General features: G+C 41.0%; 1 protein-coding gene across 5 annotated transcripts in view; it reads left to right on the top strand.

Annotated features, from left to right (window-relative positions):
- LOC137438859 (plectin) overlaps nt 1-17,342 on the top strand; it is a 230,855-nt gene that overhangs the window by 84,221 nt on the left and 129,292 nt on the right. For all 5 annotated transcript variants that reach the window (XR_010986805.2, XM_068134291.2, XM_068134290.2 and 2 more), the window contains 3 exons: nt 3,070-3,147; nt 5,151-5,312; nt 9,400-9,504. Coding sequence is in view for 4 of the 5 variants with exons in the window: in XM_068134291.2 (XP_067990392.2) it covers nt 3,070-3,147; nt 5,151-5,312; nt 9,400-9,504 (345 nt within the window). In the remaining variant the exon portion in view is untranslated. The remainder of the gene's footprint in view (nt 1-3,069; nt 3,148-5,150; nt 5,313-9,399; nt 9,505-17,342) is intronic.

Genomic DNA, 17,342 nt, shown 5'->3' with positions numbered 1-17,342 from the left:
GTGTAGGGCAAGAAAAAGTGAAAGAGGTTACATTTAAAAAAAATCGCTTCTGATCCCATATGTAAAAGTGGACGGGACCAAACCGCAACACCAAGCGTTGCCATGGGCAACCTGCCTGCACGCATTTTACAACGTGCCCGGCTGGACGTGGAAAAGAATGCCTATTTTTGGACTGTCTGTCGACTCGTGCAGACAAATTGGCCTGGCGCGCACGCTAACACGTGTCAGATGAATTTTTTATGACAATGCTTTTGTGACAATGCTCACAATGCTCACTGTTGTTACCACACTGGGAATGCATGTTTGAAAATCGAATCCAGCCGATTGTCCCTAGCAATGTATGCTGTATAAAATGCAGTTTTTTTACAAAAATCGCTAATTATTTTAAAATCCTCAGATAATCGTGTTTAAAAATTGCTTTTTCGCTTTAAAATCGCTTTAAAATCGTTTTAAAAATCGCTTTAAAAATTTTTTTTTTTTTAAATCGCTGTTCAACTTGTGCGAGAGCATATCGATTCGTCCCTCGTGACCACATCAAAGAAGAGGCTCACCACAGGAAAAATATTATATAAGTCTCAACCGTAGGAACCCAACAAATTTGAATCATCATACAAAAGGAATGGGGAGATATGTGACACAGACCATTGAACTGGAATCACGTATGAAATCAAATGAATACGCAAAAAGCATATTCATACACACAAAATATTTTCATGACTGGACGAATGCAGCACCGTTTTCGCTAACGTCCCGGGATTCGTTAGTGGCTCTTTGCACTCGTAGAATGTACCGAAAAAAAAATTCAAATTACAGAAAAAAACAAAAAAAACAATTTATTATTATTATTTAAAAAAAAAAAATTTTTTTTTATCGTCATGATTTCTGAAATTTTTTTTAATTTTTTTATTTTTAAATCGTACAATAATTATACAGTATATACCATATCAGTGGTCCTTCATGAAAGCACAGCACCTTTTCTAAAGACAAAAGGCTTTAGTGGATATTTGTGACGGTCCATGGCACCATCCCTGAAAAATGCGTATACATAAATTTTGGAAGAAAAAGAGAAAAGAAAAAATTGTCATGATTTCTGAAACCTGTTAAAGGCCTCGTGATTTTTTCCCCCTTCCACATATCAACAAACACACAAAACTCAAACACTGAACTATTTTGCGCAGATTAACATCAGACTACACAGATAACAAACAAAAGCTTACCTTGTTCTGTGGAGTTGACTTCCTTACGAGCCACCACTTCTTGGAGAATTATTAACAATTACTGGTGTTATGTTACTAAAACTTCAAGAGACTCGGTTTAGCAAAATCAATGTTTTATTCACTTTTGAGAATTTGTTGTATACTTGAGAATTTGTTGTATACTAAGCCGAGATCTTTAATGAGTCTTTGTTCCAGTCTTTGTTGAAGCTTGTTTGGTAGGTCTTGGTTGAAGCTCGGTCTGTAGGTCTTTTGAAGCTCGTTCAGTTGCTGACCAGTCTCCAGTTGTTCCCCGTCCACTCTGCTGCTTTGCTCGCAACTTTCTCCTGGTTTTAAAGCCCCAAACTCCTTTGATGTTGCAGAGCATGCAGGGTGTCCCTTATCCAAAACCTTATTTGGCTCTCTCTTGGCCAGCTAGTACTTATTTCTGTTCAAGAGGTCAAATGCTCTGACCTGCTGAGGAAGAATTTGCAGCCTGTGTGCAGTGGACTGAACATAGGCTATTTTTGATAGACAGGTGGCGGTCCAAGAGCGTTACACATTTTGTCTGAAATTAACTCTCCTGACCACCTGTTAACTCTATGCACTTTACTCATTCGTAAAGTAAAACATATACTACTTTACACACGATCACATTGAGATATATATATTTTAGCAATACTGTCAATATGAATATTTATTCCCTGACACGGATCTGGATCCAATAATTTTTGAAGTGATTCTTTACCATTGAATGATAGGGCTAAAACCGATATCTATATAATAATAGCGTAAGGACTCGACTTTGTTATCCCTTTTACGCCGCACCCAGTGACCCGATGCCCACGGCACTAATGGATTTACGATCTACGAACCTCGCTCTTTGTTTATCACGTACAGCCATACTCGAAAAATCTGAATTAGCCGACGTTGGGGCCCAAAAGCATCCGATTAACTGCCGATACGACGCCATCTTACGACGCCATCGTATTGGCGTCTGCTGGGCGAAGGCGAAGCAAGCCGTCCGCTGATTGGACAGGCGAAGGCGAAAGCAAGCGCCCACTGAGTGGACAATCCAGAGCATGCATTTTTGCCGGTGTCGGCGATCGTTGTTCATATACGCACTCTTCATTCTCATCTTTCTTCCTAATTCTTACTCGGACAAGCAAATCCCCTATGCCATCCATAATGGTACACTCTATCCATACACCACATCCTCCCTTCCGTGGATGTTCCATGGGTTTCGGCTAGTATAGCACGATATCTCAAAAGGTTGTAGACATATTCGGACGAAACTTGATGGACACGTTGGGTATGTAAAAAGGAAGAATTGCTCCAATTTTGGTGAAGATTCGAATCCGGATTAGAGAATTTTTTTTACGTGATTCTGCACCATTGAATGATAGGGCTAAAACCGATAGCACGATATCTCAAAAGGTTGTGGACATATTCGGACGAAAATTGGTGGACAGGTTGGAAGTGTAACAAGGACAAACCGATTCGATTTGGATGAAGATCCGAATACGGATCCGGAAATTATTTCATTTTTAAGTGATTCTTCACCATTGAGCCAAAAACAATATGAATGAATGATATTTCAAAATGTTGTGGATGACTGATGACAAAACATTGTGGTCGAGTTAGGTAAGTGACAAGAACAAGCCGATTCGATTTTTGTTCAGGTCCAGATCCATATCTTGTCTATCAGTGGGATACAAAACATACTGTTCAGCCTGGTGGAAGTATACGCTCTACCGAGTGCTGTTCTAGTTTTAGATGCTGTTTGAACAAACATAGCTAAAGATGAGTCCTGTATGTAAAAATCAACCTTATCATAACGTGATTCCTTGGTGTTTTGTCCTTTTATTCCCAATAGGAAAATCTCTCGGCGTCATGCAGGGGAGAGTATGACAAGCGCTTTGATGTACTTCAGAACAGTTACAATGTGTTAGTGGTGAGTTCAAGCCAAATCCATCTTGCACTGCACGTCCTCTGTTTTTATGATTTTCAAATTGCAATGAATGTTTACTTCTATATAACATTTTCCGGATAGTCCTTGAATTGTAATTGAGACTGTTAATGGTATCTTCCTTTGCAAACACTACATTATGTTTCCATTTTCAGAATAGATAATGAGTTGGCTGAGAATATTTTTTACCACAAATCAAAATAGTTCTTACCTCCGCCACCAAAGGTGGACGGATGTTATGTTTTCGCTCCTGTCTGTTTGTTTGTCTGTTTGTTTGTTTGTCTCTGTGAGCAGGATATCTAAAAAAGTTGTGGACGGATTTGGTCTAAATTTAGTGGACAGTTTGAATGTGTGACAAGGAGGAATTGGTTAGATTTTGGTGAAGATCCATGGTGTAAACGCGCGCACACACACGCACACACAAACACACACACACACACACACACACACACACACACACACACACACACACATATATATATATATTGTCCTGTCACCAGCGATTAGGACCGCTCGATGACGAATGGCCGAACGTTTTTTTACTCCCGAGGTGGCCCCCCGAATATGGCAGTTATGAGCTTGTGCGAGATGGAGACGTTTACCTGAATGGAATGAAAAGCAACACGGGATTATTCCCAAACCCACGAACAAAGAAACACGACAAATGAAAATACAACAATAATGATTTTTAATGAAAATAAACCAAGGAATAAAATGAATGTTTCATTTTATAACTAATTTCATAAACTAAATTCGCTACTTCGAGGATCCTCCACTCAGACACAAAAACAGACAATGGGAAAGATAATAAAAATGAAATCTTTCCTTGTTAGTGCACTTAGTTCGTCCAACGAGTTATTTTGGTGAGGTCAGCAGTGCAAGGTGACGCCGGCCGACAAAAGGCCCGCGTGTCGAAGCGCCCAAAATGGCGTGGCGCCGTGCGTCGAAATGCCCAGGCGCGAAGCAAGCTGCCAAGACGGCCTCCTCTCAATTCCTGGCCAGCAAGCACAACGCGGCCCCCAGCTCCCCCGAAGACTTCTCTTATATATCAAAAGTTCTAAAGCTCTCAAAAGCTCACAAAACAAAATTGGCCAGCCTCCTTCTCCGATCTCCTCACCAACGTCTCTTGAAGCTTCTCGATGACGTCACACCAACCAATGGCTAAGCTCTTTTTCCAAATCACACCATGCTCGGCCCACATCCTCTGGGCCAATCATGTTTTTCGGGGGGGGGGGGGGGGGGGAATTTGTCCACCCCTCCCCCCCATCACACCACTCTGGGGGCATGGCCTTTGTCCTTATTAGGTCCATTGGGGAGTGGGGCTTGCCCCGACCAGCTCTGCTTGGCTTCTTGCCAGCGTGGTAAATGTTGTTTAAAAGAGGTTTTCATGGCTGGCCGTGGCAAAAAAACGTAAAGGGAAAATTACAGAGGGAAAATCACGTACTGGGGAAAATTAGCCTTACTCCCTGTAGCTAATTAGCACTGCTTCACGTGTGAAGACATAAACAATCTTAAGCTACAGTTTCCCTACTTACTGTACATTGAGGTGTCTCCTACGCATCCACGGTCCATGCTACAATTATACAATCCTACCTTCCCTTCACGATATCCTTTCACCTACCCCCTAAACATAACTATATACATTATACATATATATATATTTTTAAGGGCAAAAACAGGGCAAACTCAAGTCTAACTAGAGAGTTCATAGAACACGTTATCCTACGCAGTGTTAAGTATATAATTCAATTGAAATAAAATTATTTTAAAGGTCGTGTAAAAAAAAAACTTGGAAGTTTAGGGCCGTTGAAGCAGTCTTATACTATACACCACCTTTTTTAACATGTCAAAGTACTGCAAAAGAAGCAATTGCTGGAAATTGTTAAGGTGTATAGTACCTAGCTTAGCAAAGAGGGAAAGAGAGTACTCAGAATAAATTTGGTGATGCACACTTACCAAAAGAATATTTCTTGGACTTTCTGTATTAGAGTTCTTCCAACAAGCACCGCAAGCAGTTACAAGAGCTTCTCACCTTCTTGAGATCAGCCATAGACAAGCTCACTTGGCTGGGATCCTGTGAAAACCGCCAAATCTCTCAGGACTGGAGCGATAACTGCCCACAGCTCAGTGACCGACAGGAAGACTACGTGGTGAGTGCATGGGTGACAGAGAAGACAACAACAACACAACATGCATTTTAAGGCCATTTTCCCTGCTCGAGCGGGGGTTAGCCAAACAGACAGAGAAGAGAATGACTTATTTTATCGTGAATCACAGCCTAAAGATCCCTTGCTTTGGATCTAAGCTTGGCATGATTGACTTTCTGCTGCGGTTTTATAACCCTCGCCTGAGGAGAGGGTATTGCATTTGTGTCTGTTTGTTTGTCTGTCTGTCTGCCTGTTTGTTTGTCCGCACAGAATAAATATGATTTTTCTCTGCAAACGTTGGTCCGGTTGACAGGAAATTTTCACCATAAGTGCAACTCCACCTGTATAATTTTTTAATGGGAATTATGACGTCATCGGTCACGTGGTTCGGCCGCCATCTTGGAAAAACCGAAAACCTTTGCACCTCTATATCTACGAAAGGACTGAATAGAAAAAATTGAGACATGGCTCATTGTAAAGAACTCTCAATGGGGAATTAAAATATGTTAATGATGTCATAGGTGCCTCCATTATGTCATCATAATTCGACAAGTACAAAACTTCATCCTGTCAAGATGAAATTTCTCAAGCGCCATGTCGGCATAAATTTGTGGAGAAATTTTTTTTATGATGATGTCATCGGTCACGTGGTTCGGCCGCCATCTTGGAAAAACTGAAAACATTTGCACCGCTATATCTTTGAAAGCGCTGCATATAAAAAAATTGAGACATGGCTCATTGTAAAGAACTCTCCATGTGGAATAAAATATGTTGATGATCTCAGAGGTGCTTCTTTTAGGACGTCATAATTTGACAAATACAAAACTTCATTCGATCAAGATGAAATTTATTGAGCTTAATCTAGGAATAAACTAGTGGAGAAAAAAAAAATACTGATGACGTCATCGGTCACATGGTTCGGCCGCCATATTTGTTTTGAAAACAAAAGCCTTAAAAACCACTGAAAATACATCCTGGTGAGGGTTTGCAATCTCTGATTGCTCTTTCTTGTTTATTATGTTTTATTTGTGTACAGATATTGAAGCTCATGAAAGAAGATTGATGTACAGTAATGATAATAGAGTAGTGGGAATTGGGTGGATACAAGACGTACAGTTAGGCGAGGTTTGTAGAAGCGGTACCATTGAGTTTACCATTAAAAAAGCAATCTAGTTCTACTGTTAAAAAGAAAGAGAAAGTGTGAGAAATAGAGAAAAAAGGGGATGGGGGTCTGGGAGGGATTTTGTGAGGGGAGAGGGGGTGAAAGCAAATGGAGGTGCTGTCTGTGAGACGCTAAATCCACAATACTTTTAAAAGAAAACTTCCAACACCACAGCCATTCCTCGCAGAACTGTTTCCGGAAAGTTTGTAATTGCTCCGCAACGGCACCGACGACGCCCTCCATTACTTGCAATGGTCCTGCTCGGGAACGAGCCCACATGGCCTCATCTCCGTGGTTAGCCAAAGCTCATGGAATATCGAGATCTCGGAAAGAGAAGGAATGATAAAAGGGACAGTATTTTGCTGCATCCATCCTTTTCGACAATTTGTAGCTTATAGGGGGACAACAAAAAGAGCTTCGAGATAACCACTACTCTGCAGACGATGGTTCTGGTTTGCAAATACAGAGAAATCTCTTTACTTACAGACTCGGGAACCCGCCATTTTTTTTCTATTCTGAATGAACTTGCATGATTAAACCTCCATGATAACATCATCCAAATGCTTGAGAACAACCCGAAAATCCGCACGCCCGACAGAAACCCAGCTGCTCGGAGACGCACATATATGGAGTCGGGATTCAGGAGGGAGAGGGAGTGGGTTTGGAAAACTGTTTGTTTGGTAGTGTTTGAGATGAACAGAAGGAAGAGGGAGAACATAAACCGAAGCAGTTTCATGTTTCTAAGTCCACACTACGCAAACATCATTCTGCCTGCATCAAACCTGTGCCATTCCGAATGTTTCATTGTGAACGTGGATGGAGTGTCGGGTGAGGATAAAAAGGAAGCGGCGGTTGCAATGGCCACTGGAATAGTCGACAGGGAACTCATAATTATTGTGAAAACGTCCGTACTGACACTCAGAGATTGGCAGTTCGAACCCAACCTGAGTCATACCAAAGACTCAAAATAATGATAGGTGCTGCTTCCTTTCTTGATGCTCAGCATTAGGGCACAGGGCATGGACAAACCCCATAGGTTGGCATCCATGAGGACGAGGATGGCGTTGATGTTACCCAGAGTGCCCTGGGATGTGAAGTCACTTACCGGTACCCCAAGCAGTTTTTCTCTGCTGTCAAGTCCGGTGTTGTCTCATGCATCTACAGTCATGTGAAAAAGTAAGTACACCCCATGTAAAGTTTTGACTTTTTCAACATATTTCAACATACAGCTATTTGATCTTCATTTCAACAATATTGATAGATAAAGGTGATATAATATAACAAATATCATGAAACATTTACATTTTCTAGTCCATTGTATAATTTAAATAAACATAAATGCAAATTTCGCATGTGGAAAAAGTAAGTACACCCTTGGCTCTAATAGGTGGTATTGCCCCCTTTGGCAGAAACAACCTCAAGTAGGCGTTTCTTATAACTGTCTACCAGTCTCTGACATCGACTGGGAGAAATTTTTGGCCACTCCTCCATGCAGAATTCTTTCAGCTGTGCGATGTTTGAGGGGTTTCTTGCATGCACAGCTCGTTTCAAATCCCCCCACAACATCTCCATGGGATGTAGATCTGGGCTTTGACTTGGCCATTCCAGAACCCTCCATTTCTTTCTTTTCAGCCATTCCTTGGTGGATTTACTGGTATGTTTAGGGTCATTGTCATATTGCAAGGTCCACCTTCGGTTGAGCTTCAACTTTCCGACAGATGGCCTCACATTATCCTCAAGCACCCTCTGGTACAATGAAGAATTCATCGTGGATTCTATGATGGTGAGCTGCCCAGGCCCTGATGCAGCAAAGCTGCCCCAAACCATAATATTTCCACCACCATGCTTTACAGTTGGTATCAGGTTCTTGTGGTCAAATGCTGTCTTTGGTTTTCGCCAAACATGTCTTCTGGTACTGTGGCCAAATAGTTCTACCTTTGACTCATCTGTCCAGAGCACATTGTTCCAGAAGTGCTGGTCTTTGCCTCGGTGTTCATTGGCAAACTTTAGCCTTGCCCTGATGTTCTTTCTGGACAGCAAAGGTTTCCTCCTAGCACACCTCCCATGTAGATCAAATTTGTGCAGCCTCTTTCTAATGGTGGACTCGTGCACTTTGACATCAACAGTGGCAAGAGCTACCTGTAGGTCCCGTGATGACATTCTGGGGTTCTTAGAGACTTCTTTCAGCATCTTTCGGTCTGCTCTCGGGCTGAACTTGCTGGGGCGGCCTGGCCTGAACAAGTTGGCAGTTGTTTGGAATCTTCTCCACTTGTAGATGATCTTCTGGACAGTCGAATGATTGATTTCAAAATTTTTGGAGATCTTTTTAAATCCCTTCCCAGACTCGTAGGCATCTATAACCTTCTTTCTGAAGGCCTCAGAGTGCTCTTTTGATCTCGGCATGGTGATGCCGCACACTTCAACAACAAAGAGCAAACCAAACTAAATGTCTGAGGTTTAAATAAGACAGGTTCCTCCAAGATACTCTCTAACGATGTTCTAATCATTTGCACCTGAGCTGGTGCACCTGATTCTAATTTTAGGTATTTGAAGTCGTGATAAATGTAGGGGTGTACTTACTATTTCCACATGCAAAATTTGCATTTATGTTTATTTAAATTATACAATGGACTACAAAATGTAAATGTTTCATGATATTTGTTATATTATATCACCTTTATCTATCAATATTGTTGAAATGAAGATCAAATAGCTGTATGTTGAAATATGTTAAAAAAGTCAAAACTTTACATGGGGTGTACTTACTTTTTCACGTGACTGTATATGCACATGCATGATATGTGTTCTAACTCTTTCATGAGCCTCATATACCCTGTAAGAAAAAATGTTGAAAACATGCTTTGTACATGATTGTGCTGATGAAGACTCTTATCGAGTCATTTTATGTGTGTCTCCATTTCTCTGTAGTTATTGATGCAGGAAATGGCACGACAGGATCCAGCTTTCCACGGTATACTGGAACAAGGAGAGGAACTATTGCAAGAAGGTCATCCAGCCGAAAGTCTTTTGGAGGTGAGCTCTATCCATTCGTGGAGAAACTGATTTGCTTCCATAATAATACATCTTCGTTTTGTTGTACATGTAGTGCATATATTATGTTATGTGAATATACACTATATATATATATATATATATATATATATATATATATATATATAAATATATATATATATATATATATATATATATATATATATATATATGTATGTATGTATGTATGTATGTATGTATGTATGTATATATATATATACACTAGCAGTAGTACCCGACGTCGCCCGGAGGGAGAAGAAGCAGGAGAGGGAGGGGTGAGGAATGGAGTGGGGGGAGTGGAAGGGGGAGGGGAAGGTGAGGGGAGAGGGAGTGGAAAGCTATACTACATATACATCTTTTGCAGTGTGGTGGGGGTAGGGAGGGGTGGTTGGGTTGGCCTTTGACAGGCCCCTCCGTTTTGGGGGAGTGGGGGGAGGGAAGGAGGAAAATTTTCCCACGCAGAGAGTGCTTCATAACCTCAGTGTTGCTCAGGTAAAAAGGAGATGGTAATACCCTCTGCCACCATCACCAGGTGTTGCTAGACGGTACACATTTACATAGAGGATTTATGCCTCTCTCTGGTCCCTCACCCCTGAATGAGGCCGCGGCCACATCGCCTATGTTACCCCCCAGACAAGGTTGTATTTATATTTGTACCCCGAGTAAAGTATAAAAGGGTTTATAGCTGGAGTACCAGGCTTTGCTCAAGCGAAAAAGAAACATTAACATATTTGAAATGGGGGCAAATATAATGGAAAAGCAATTACATCCAAATCAGAATCCATCACAAATGTCAAATAATCATTTTACCTTTCTGTTGATATATGCTGCTGAATGTGCCGTTCATCACGTTTCTGAGTTAAGTGTGATGACATTTAGGAAGAAGAAGAAGCCTTACCACCAACTTTGACCGCTTCCGCAAATGTTTTATTATTTGTGTTCAAATGTCTGGTGATTGTTTTGTGTTTATTTATGCGAATGTGTACTTGTATATAACTGTCATTAATCAAAAAGGCTTCGGCACTAAAGAGCTTAGGTTTAAAAAATAAAAAATAAAAACGTTATTTTCCACAATTTTTTTTTGTGCCGAAAACACTCCGAGGCACTCACTGATGGACCTGTGAAGGTTTGACGAAGATCCGTTCAGCCATCTCTGAGAAAAATTGTGACAGACCAACGGCTCTCTTATATAGTAGATATATATGAATGAATGAATGAATGATCGTTTTAAGGCCATTTTCCCCGCTAGAGCAGGGGTTAGCCTTGCTCTTGCAAGGCTAACCTCTTGCAAGGTGAACCATGACAATCATGGTTCCCTGTTTGAGGCAATGTTTTTATGGCCAGATGCCCTTCCTGACGCCAACCCTTGGTCACGCTCTTACGATGCGCAGGGATACGGTGTACCTATTCTAAACCGGGGTACACACCGGGATCATTCATCCCAGCAAGCTGGTACTCAATTTGCCGACCTCGGAAGGATGAACAGGCTGAGTCAACCCCTCTGGCGTTAATTCAGCGATCGACCGGGATTCGAACCCAGGATCCTAGGATCCCAAGCCGGCACCCTGACCGCTAAGCCAACACCAGGCTATAGTAGCTATATAGTAGATATATATATAGTAGATAATAATATAGTAGATATATATATATCTACTATATATATATTTTATATATATATATATATATATATATATATATATATATATACATACATACATATATATATATATATATATATATATATATATATATATATATATATATATATATATACATACATATACATACATATATATTAGGGTGGTCCAAAAATTTGAAGATTGGATTTTCATTTCTCCACAAGCCTGCCCCTATTCCTATTGAAGAAAGTAGTTTGTGGTGAAAATTTGAGCTTGATTGGACAATATTTAGAGGTTGCTCGAAATGTTGACAAGTTTTAATGAATAATAAGATACAAAATTTTTAGCATCATACATCAATTCATAGATAATTATCTATTTTCAATTACTTAAATTATTTATTATTGTTTGCTTGCACTTGTCTTCAATAGTATGACCAACAGATTGTGCAAAAGCACTGGCCACAAATATAGCACGCCGATCTGAGAGATTTACTCTGTCCAGAGTTGCCACTATTGCTGGAGTGATCACCTTGATGGGAGCCTTTTTCGTCTGTTTGGCAGAAGATGGACTTTGGAGTTTGAATTCATTGTCCCCTGAATCGGAGCTTTCAATCTCAGACTCATCATCATCATCAACCACAGCCGATGTTGTTGGAACAGATTGCATTGCTGTCAGAGTCTCAGCAGCATGTTTCTTCTTTCTTTTATCTTCATTCTCAAGCCTGATACGCTTTCTGTTCTCCTACACTGCCAGAGTGTTGTCCACAGATCCCATACGTGAACTTGAGGGATCCTCACGCTGCATGATAAGGAATGCTTTGTCTTCTTCATTCGTCATTTTCTCAAGCGCATGATTTGGTGAGATATCGAATTGGGATTGAAGATCATCTTTGAACATCTGCTCCTTCACTCTATAGTTTTCGAATGTCTTGGTTCTATTTTTCTTTACCAGTTTGTAGGCATCATACAACTTCAAAAGTTGGCGCTCACAGGAATCTACTCTCTGCAATGGAATTCGTGCTTTCTCCCAGTATGCACACACAGCTTGTACACGAAGTTTGGCACTTTCACGAACTGTATGGTGTTCTTGTATGTGATGGTACACCATTTTCTGCAATGTGTGTCCTTTGGTTGGTAGTCCCCCACATATTTCCTTTTCAGACTTGCCCAGCAATCAAACTGTGGAAGAGCTGCGAGTTTCTGCCATCTGAAAAAAACAGGATAAATTAAAAATGTTATTTTTTGAGCAACCTCTAAATAAGTTCCAATTGACCATATTTGGTTCATATGATCTTTATAAACATAGGAACAAGGGCAGCCTTGTGGAGCATGGATTTTTAATAGTATTAAATATTACATATATATGTGGACCACCCTAATATATATATATATATATATATAATTATATATAATTATATATATATATATATATATATATAATTATATATAATTATATATATATATATATATATATATATATATATAATTATATATAATTATATTAAAATTATGTATATATATATATATATATATATATATATATGTATATATATGTGTATATATATATATATATATATATACTAGCGGGGTCACCCGTGGGAATCCCACGGGCATGGATGTGTGTGACATTTCGACATATTGAGTTATATGCTGCACATTCATTTTTACAAAATGGTTACTGGCAAGTCATCAGATCCAGAAATGGTGTGAATTTAGTTATTTCACATAATATGTGACCCCTCACTCCTCTCCACCTGACACTCTCCTGTCTCCACCTGACACTCTCCTGTCTCCACCTGACACTCTCCTCTCTCCACCTAGCACTCCTCTCCTCTCCAAACCCTCACATCCCTCTCCTTTCCAATCCCTCACCTCTCCAATCCCTCACACTCCTCTCCTCTGCAATCCTTCACACGCCTCTCCAATCGCGCCTCACACTCCTCTCCAATCGCGCCTCACACTCCTCTCCAATCGCGCCTCACACTCCTCTCCAATCGTGCCTCACACTCCTCTCCAATCGTGCCTCACACTCCCCTCCAATCACTCCTCTCCAATCGTGCCTCACACTCCTCTCCAATCACGCCTCACACTCCTCTCCAATCGTGCCTCACACTCCTCTCCAATCGCTCCTCACACTCCTCTCCAATCGCGCCTCACTCGCCTCTCCAATCGGCTTTCCCCGTCTCGTTTCTCTCCTTTTTCTCCCGTCTCGTTCTTTTTCTTGCTCCAAATCGGCCCGTCGGAATCGGAAATCGGCCCGTCTCGCCCGTCGGCCCGTCGGAATCGGAAATCGGCCCGTCTTGCTTTTGTGCTTGTGCGTAAATAAATTGTGTTCATGACACCATTTCTGGTGTTGGGCTAGCGGCTAGGGTGCCGGCTTAGGATCCTGGGTTCGAATCTCGGTCGATCGCCGAATTAATGCCAGGGGGGTTGACTCAGCCTGTCATCCTTCCGAGGTCGGCTAATTGAGTACCAGTTCACTGGTAATTCCCTGTTTGTCGTTGAAGGCGGCAAAAAGGGTTGGCGTCAGGAAGGGCATCCGGCCGTAAAACATTGCTTCAAAAAGGGGACAAAAAAACAACAACTACCACGGTCCCCGAAAAGGCCAACCCCCGCTTTGCGGGGAAAAATGGCCTCTAAACGGTGGTTTTTACACCATTTCTGGATCTGATGACTTGCCAGTAACCATTTTGTAAAAATGAATGTGCAGCATCTAACTCAATATGTCTAAATGTCACACACATCCATGCCCGTGGGATTCCCACGGGTGACCCCGCAAGTTTGCATTGACGTTCGTCGATGGACTCGTTCGCCCGTCTCATTCGTTTTCTTGCTGCATCCTGTTCAAGTCTGCGTTCTTCATCGATCGTCTCATTCATTTTGGAAATAGAAGTTTCCACGCAGCGCATGAATTGTCACGATCCTCAAGAGGAATTTGTCTCGTAATCATCAAATGATAAATGGCAAGTAAATTATATTGTGGAAAATTAAAGATTTCAAATAAACCTATTTAAAGTGTATTCGCACATAACTAATTTTAAAAAACGAAGAAATATCTCTCGGTAATTTCCTGAAACATATTTTACTTCCGGCTAATAATGTTGAATTAAATAAAAACGAAGAAATATATGTCGGCATCATTGTTGACGTTTTTGTGACGACTGTCATCAAACGAAAAAGTAATATATCTTAACGGAAAAGCAAAAGCGAATTTTTAATATATTTAATAGAAACACGTTGCCGTCGGTGTCATGTTGGGCGGTGTATGATACACCATGACGCGATTTTTAAAAATATATCTCTGCATTTTCCCGCGTGTGTGGAATGTTCTCAATTATTGCTGACACCGAGTCCAAAACCATCGATAAAAATGAAATCATATGGTGAGTTAGATTGGAGATAAAGGCGTGAGAGAGACTCAATGGCCTTGAAGTTGAAGTTACAGGCGTTTGAGAATTCATTTCGTTCTATAAACGGCAACTTTCATTGGATTTCCTTCCCGTTTTTTTTCAACCGAGTCGAAAACTATGTTAGCGACTGTGAAAAATGAAATGATATATCGAATTTTTAATATGTATCGACACGTTGCCGTCGGTGTCATGTTAGGCGGTGTATGATACACCATGACGCGATTTTAAAAAATATATCTGCATTTTCCCGCGTGTGTGGAATGTTCTCAATTATTGCTGACACCGACTCTAAAACCATCGATAAAAATGAAATCATATGGTGAGTTAGATTGGAGATAAAGGCGTGAGAGAGACTCAATGGCCTTGAAGTTACAGGCATTTGAGAATTCATTTCGTTCTATAAACGGCAACTTTCATCGGATTTTCTTCTCGTTTTTTTTCAACCGAGTCTAAAACTATGTTAGCGACTGTGAAAAATGAAATGATATATCGAATTTAAAATAGATATCGACACATTGCCGTCGGTGTCATGTTGGGCGGTGTATGATACACCATGACGCGATTTTAAAAAATATATCTCTGCATTTTCCCGCGTGTGTGGAATGTTTGTGGAAAATTAAAGATTTCAAATAAACCTATTTAAAGTGTATGCGCACATAACTAATAAAAAAAACGAAGAAATATCTCTCGGTAATTTCCTGAAACATATTTTACTTCCGGCTAATATGTTGAATGAAATAAAAACGAAGAAATATATGTCGGCATCATTGTTGACGTTTTTGTGACGACTATCATCAAACGAAATAGTAATATATCATAACGGAAAAGCAAAAGCGAATTTTTAATATATATCGACACATTGCCGGCGGTGTCATGTTGGGCGGTGTATGATACACCATGACGCGATTTTAAAAAATATATCTCTGCATTTTCCCGCGTGTGTGGATTGTTCTCAATTATTGCTGACACCGAGTCTAAAAGTAAAACCATCGATAAAAATGAAATCATATGGTGAGTTAGATTGGAGATAAAGGCGTGAGAGAGACTCAATGGCCTTGAAGTTACAGGCCTTTGAGAATTCATTTCGTTCTATAAACGGCAACTTTCATCGGATTTTCTTCCCGTTTTTTTTCAACCGAGTCTAAAACTATGTTAGCGACTGTGAAAAATGAAATGATTTATCGAATTTGATTTGAAATAAAACGGGGAGAGAGAGGAAGACACCACGGGCCTACAAAACAGGACTCAAAGCTATGCGAGTTAATAAAATGGTGGATATTTGTTTATAGCCACTCCCAGAATGGGTGGAGCTATGGGTGGAGCTACTCTGCAAACCGAGTAAGCCACACCCCGGACAGACACCCAACAGATAGACAGACAGACAGACAGACAGAATCATCTACGGCTATTATAATATAGATATATGTATATATATATATATATATATATATATGTGTATATATAGACCATATATGTATATATATATACAGTGGAACCTTGACTTACGAGTTTAATCCGTTCCGTGACCGAGCTCGTAACTCAAATTGCTCGTATCTCAAATCAAATTTCCCCATTGAAATGCATTGAAATGCTATTAATCCGTTCCAGCCCGCCAAAAACCACACCAATTTTTTTTTAAATATACAGTATATATAAAAATATCTCGCGCTTTATATTTCACCTGTATGCAGCATACAAGCTGGCAGGATGGCCTGGACTGGAGGTACGCACACTTGACTCTAAAGTCTAAACTGTCCAGCCTGGGTTTGAATCCCGACCCAGCTATAACCTGTCATGGGTGAATCACAGGCAGGGTGATTCATCAATGTGTGTACCGCTAAACTGGGCGCCCCGTTTGCGTCCCATTAGTTGTTGGATGTTAAGGATCTCGCCGTGTTTTCCACAAAGAGAAGGCGAGCTATCGCCGGCACTCTGAACAAGTTGACGGCAGAGATACTGTACTTGCAATGACAAGATAACCACGTGTCGCACGATCTCTTGTCATGGTCCACAAGATTATCACAGAGAGGTGCAGCTTTCAGCGTTTCGAGATCTGATCCAGACCTAACTTTTGAGACCAGTCCCAGCGTTCTAGGCCCGGTGGTTGTCTCAGACGGACCCGACAAAGGACGTGTTGGATTTTACCGCGAGCCGATTCGAGCACCGACGTGCCGGCGAACAAAACCAGTCATATCTTTTGAACGCGTGGCTCGATATTTACAAAATAAACTTTTTCTTGAAGGGCTGAACCGTGCGCTCAAAACGATACCGAGTTTGACCCTGAGAGAGCCGTTTTGCGTAAACTCAAAATAACCGAAATGCGAAAACTAAAATGCAGCGCTATACTACGACAGAGATACTGTACGTGCACGGCAAGATAACCACGTGTCGCACGATCTCTTGTCATGGTCCACAAGATTATCACAGAGAGGTGCAACTTCCAGCGTTTCGAGATATGATCCAGACCTAACTTTTGAGACCAGTCCCAGCCTTCTAGGCCCCGTGGTTGGTTCAGACGGACCCGACAAAGGACGTGTTGGATTTTACCGCGAGCCGATTCGAGCACCGACGTGCCGGCGAACAAAACCAGTCATATCTTTTGAACGCGTGGCTCGATTTTTACAAAATAAACTTTTTCTTGAAGGTCTGAACCGTGCGCTCAAAACGATACCGAGTTTGACCCTGAGAGAGCCGTTTTGCGCCGGAGATACTGTACGTGCACGGCAAGATAACCACGTGACCGGGTGGCGAAAGCTCGTAACTCGGATCTCGGCTCGCATCTCAAAGCA

Source organism: Myxine glutinosa, chromosome 13, assembly GCF_964187855.1.
Source record: "Myxine glutinosa chromosome 13, kmMyxGlut1.1, whole genome shotgun sequence".
Lineage (NCBI taxonomy): Eukaryota > Metazoa > Chordata > Myxini > Myxiniformes > Myxinidae > Myxine > Myxine glutinosa.
Note: the sequence above shows the minus strand (reverse complement) of the source record. Positions and strands in the feature narration are given on the sequence as shown.